Source organism: Homarus americanus, unplaced genomic scaffold, assembly GCF_018991925.1.
Source record: "Homarus americanus isolate GMGI-L3 unplaced genomic scaffold, GMGI_Hamer_2.0 scaffold34360, whole genome shotgun sequence".
Classification (NCBI taxonomy): Eukaryota; Metazoa; Arthropoda; class Malacostraca; order Decapoda; family Nephropidae; genus Homarus; species Homarus americanus.
In genome coordinates this window covers 12,039,440-12,044,438 of record NW_024739403.1, presented here as the reverse complement: position 1 = coordinate 12,044,438, position 4,999 = coordinate 12,039,440, and the positions used below count along the sequence as shown (strand labels likewise).

Below are 4,999 nucleotides of genomic sequence, written 5' to 3'. Positions count from 1 at the left end.
CGCAAACTTAGCCTATCCTAACCTGACCTACTCTTTTCTAACCTAACCTAAGCCAACATACACCATACAGGATGAACCTTACAGTATGAGCCAGTAAAATGTGGCTGAATAGCTCTTGATGCTGTTTACTCCACAATTACTGTATTGGAAGATGGATTCCTCTTTTGTAATAATGCTTGAACATGAGGATGCAGACGGCCCAGCAGTCAATAATAATGGTGGAAGTGGACAAAGTGTGAGGCAGCAGCTACTCCAAAATCACTTTTCCTGATAAATTTGTTAGTAGATTAACTTTCATAGAAATGATTGACATTATATTGATCCCACGTACAGTACAGTATAGTACAGTACTCAGTTTTGTTATACAGCCTGTAAATTAATAAACTGTCCAAGTTTGGAGAACTGTATTTCTTTTCATCAAATACATTTTATATTAATGTAGCAAAGCAGAAATTGGCTGGCAAATTAAAAAAAGATAAATTGTAGCAAGGATCCCATTTCTTGTTCTGTTTCCTGCTAATCTCTCCATTACCTGGAACTTTTCAAGGCCCGGAAATGAAATTGGCTGGAATTTATTCCAGGAAAACTCTTTCCATTGTGGGTCTCCAAACGAATTTCCAAGGTTGAAAGACAGGCATATTTTCTGAAAATTCGGAAAGTCTCTCCCTTTTTTTCCTGGTCTGTAAGCAAATTCCGAGGATGAAATACTGAGTAATTATGGAAAATTATGGAAAATTTCCAACTTTTTGTGCTCCAGGTCTGAGAACAAATTCCAAGGTTAGGTTAAGTAGCAATTTCCATAATCTTCCCAGTAACTGAAAAAATTCCAAGGATGTGGAATTTTTCCATGTTTGAGAGTGTCATCTCATTACCTGAAAATGCCTCATCCCTGGAAGAGCTCTGCACCAATTATTCCGGCTAACAGGGGTATCATTATTTATCATCTTTCCTATTAATACAGTAATCTACTGAACTTCTGTCAAAATTGATAGACTGGTTGCCTTGTAGTTTTTTCTATACTTTTCCTCTATTATTTACAAATCATCAATGTCTTTAATTCCAGCCAACATTTCTGTGTACATAACTACCATCATAAAGAATATTGTATTCTAACAATTCTCTGGTGCTGGTGAAGCACTTGGTATGTTATCCATAGGTAAGGGACATTAGCTTGAGAAATCAGATGGGTACAGATAACATGGCTTAAACAACAGGTAATATAATGGTTAAATATAGGAAAAAATAAGATGAAATAAATATCGGAAAAGGTTTGATATAAATTTGTCTTTGCAGAATAGTGTATGCTGAAAACAGTATTACTCTAAAAAATATGCATCATATTTATACTGTTTACAGTACTATATCTTAAATAGCTACTGTATTTATCTAATATTACACATTAATAAGCTGATGAAATCAGTAGTTACAGAACAATAAAAAATAGTAATTAAACCTGATTCTTTCACAGCACATGACTAAAGACTGAATCAAATGATAGAGACAGAAAATAGAATTTTATAACAAATGACTGAAACCAGATCTATTTCCTAATGATAAATGCAGTATAGTAATATATAAGAGATCTTGCAAGGTTATCTATTGTTCCTACACTTTTTTACTATTGTGGTTCCTAAATTCTATTGCTATTTAATCAGTCCCAGTATTTATTCATTGATTTTGGTCTCTTATTTTATTGCATATCTGAGAATTTTTAATATTTTGGTCTTTAATTTGAGTTACATGCTGTAAGTATATAATATTTTGGTGTCTTTTTTGAGTTAATATATGAGATATATTGACTAATCTTTCTTGAGTTGCCACCATCTATGGAACACCAGCACAAGATGATGAGTAAACAATGTGTATCTCATTCTGTCCTGAGACCTTTTGTTTTCCTATGCCTGTTAGTTATGTGAGGATTAGTTACTGGCATTTGTGGAACACCAGCCTCAGAAGATGAATGACCATTGACAGAGCTTCGGTCAGGCTTGATACAACCCACTGTTATATAATCATGATCCTTCAGGGAGCATGGTGGCAACAATGTTCACACAGTGTTCACACATATTATTGTGTGGTTCAAAATGACCTCTTGTACTAAGGTGAAGCTTTCGTTAATGTTTGCAAAACCAACACACATTTCTGAAATATAAAAGCATTTTAAAATGTTATCTTACTCCCATGAACATAGTAGTGTCTATTACTCTTTATTCATTAAATGACTTGTGGACAATCCTAATATACCTGTATATAATTACCTTTTATTCCACATAGTGTAGTATGGTAGGAAAAAAATTATGAGAGACTGAGATTAAATACCATAAGGGGATTATATGGTACAGGTATGACTAAACTTTGCAACTGTTTTGTAAGTTAAATATGTGTGTTCTTACTTTTTGTAGGTCTGCTAAGATGATTTAGGTTAGACTTTTTATAAAAATAACACTAAATTAGTAATCTTACAAGATATATTATGAAAAGTACACTGTCATAAACTGCTGTACTGTCCTATGTACGTATATGATCAAGTTAAGCCACTGGAGGAATGTTTAGTTCAACATCATTTGAGCCAAATTCCCCCAAAATTTATGATGAAATATTCTAAACCAAAACTATTCTTTCATTACCTTGCTCTTAGATTGGAATATTTTCTTCCTCACCCGGAATAAGAAGTGATAAACCTTCAAAATTCCACATCACCCATGACACCAAGAATTTTTTCTTCAGTTTCGGTGAAAGGTGGATAGTCAAAAGGATCTCCACCTGTAAGTCAAAATAAATGCATTAATAATATGTTAGTCAACTTTGCAAATTCTGAAACATCTTTATTTATGAGGATTAATATTTAGAAGTTGCCAACACCGACATACATGTATTGAGTCAGGTTAAAATATTCGAAAATTTAAAATTTCCGATGGAAATTCGGATCTTTTTGGTTTCATGTGCAGCGCTCAAAAAAATTTAATATATTTTTTATTGTAGACCTTTATAGCCCGTTAATTTTTTTTTTCTACCTCGAAATGTTAACCTAGCGTGAACCTGAATTTTCATATCAAAGGGTGTATTCTTTCCCTATACAAGACTCAATCAGGGCCGGCGCTACCCACTAGGCGAACTAGGCGATCGCCTAGGGCGCCAACATCTGGGGGCGCCACAAATTCAGGGCAAACTTGGATAAAATTAAAAATGAAGGGAAAACTGTGGTGGACACTGTGGTGGAGTCGTGGAGGGTCGGAGCAGGACGTTAGACGGGAGGGGGGGGGGTCGGAGGGAGGCGAGGGTAGGTAGACGGTAGCCGACTGTGTTTTCTTTTTTAATATTATTCGTTAACCCCCCGGAGGGACTAACCCGGGTCCTTATCTTTGGCGGCCTGGAGAACTGTCGAGCAGTGACCTGAAGGCTGACATCTGAGGAACCCTTCTCCCAACCCCACCATCCCCTCCCCTCCCTTACTGCCAGGGCGGCTGAGCCGCCCCTTCCCTGTCTTTGTCGGGATGAGGCAAGGTTACCTGACCTCTAAAGTTTACGTCAAGGATTTATTGACTTAATGTAATAACAATAATTGGTTATTTGCATGGGTGAAGTAATAAAGCCACAAGATGAAAACAATGTAGTAATGGGTTACTGTACCTACATTAGCTTATCAAAACTTTCAAGGGGGCGCACATCTAAAGGCTTGCCTAGGGCGCCAAATCATCTTGCACCGGCCCTGGACTCAATATATAAGTAGGTGTTGGCAACTTCTTAATATTTGCCATTATTCGTCTTATGACGACACTAGCAGCAGTAAAAAAGAAAATAAATCCCAATTTCCTCAAATGGCACGAGATAATGGTAAAAAATTCGAAATGTATTAGATAAAACTAGATTATTTTTAATAAAAATGCTATTCGACCCCAACTAAACACCTTTGAGGCTACCGCTGGCTATGAAGATTGGGTGCGCTCTGACCACTTTTTCACTGATTGAACTTTACACGATTTCTTCCATTTTTCGCGATACTCTTACCTCAGTGTTTCTCTTTATATAATATATATAAGAGAGTCCATTGTGTGTGATCATTAACATTACTTTGTTTTTGTACATAAGAATAAAAGAATGGAGGAAACTGAAACGGACCTATGGGCCTATACTGGGCTGTCCCGTTTACACCCAACCCCTATCTCTCATATATCCATCCAACCTCTGTTTAAAACTATCCAGCGTATTTGAGTTAATGTTGATATCTTGTTCCACACATCCATTTCCGGACCATTGCTTACCTATATATATATATATATATATATATATATACATATATATTGTTATGACCGTGTCGTATTTTTTCTTTTTTTTATATATAACATGCTCCCATGTTCCATATTATTCCTGTAATGATGTGTTAAATTTACTATTATATATTCCAGTCACCTTACCCTGTGCTGTTAAGGTTTTAACTGTCATTATTTGTTCAAGCCCATCTTATTTCTTTATTTTGTATTGTAACCAGCATTCTTTGTTCTCTAACGACCATATGCATCGTTAAACGACCCACCGGCGGGTCGCTTGGCGGGAGCCGACCTTATATATAGGACCCACCAACTGACTTGAGTTAGTTCCGTCCTCTTGTCATACAGTCCACATTCTTTGAGTAACACTTGTTACTTGTACTTAATTTATTTGTGTTGTTCCTGTCGCCACCAATGTGGTATATCTATGTGAGTACCTATTTATGTCTCTGTTTGTGTCCATCAGTATTTGCTTAGTTGTATTCAAGTAATTCAGTGTTGTTTCACGTTAGTTAATTTCAGTAATAGTTTTTATATGTTTATGCAGTGTTAACGTAATCCAATGCCTTATTTTTATTGTTTCAATGTTTTGTATCACTTGTGTCTTAAAAGTTTCGATGGTGAATCAATTTGTTGTGACAGCCTACGAGGCTCTTTATTGTGTTAATATTTAATGGATTAAATTCTTAAAGGTTTACTTTATTTATTTTTATTCTCTTTTAATTTACTTC

The 4,999-nt window shown here is 35.6% G+C and overlaps 1 protein-coding gene across 1 annotated transcript in view; it reads right to left on the bottom strand.

The window, feature by feature from the left end:
- Positions 1-2,747: 2,747 nt before the first annotated feature.
- The window catches only part of LOC121874654, a 45,816-nt gene continuing 43,564 nt past the window's right edge, over positions 2,748-4,999 (bottom strand). Inside the window, exon 4 of the mRNA XM_042378884.1 lies at positions 2,748-2,763. Coding sequence (XP_042234818.1) covers positions 2,748-2,763 — 16 coding nt within the window. The remainder of the gene's footprint in view (positions 2,764-4,999) is intronic.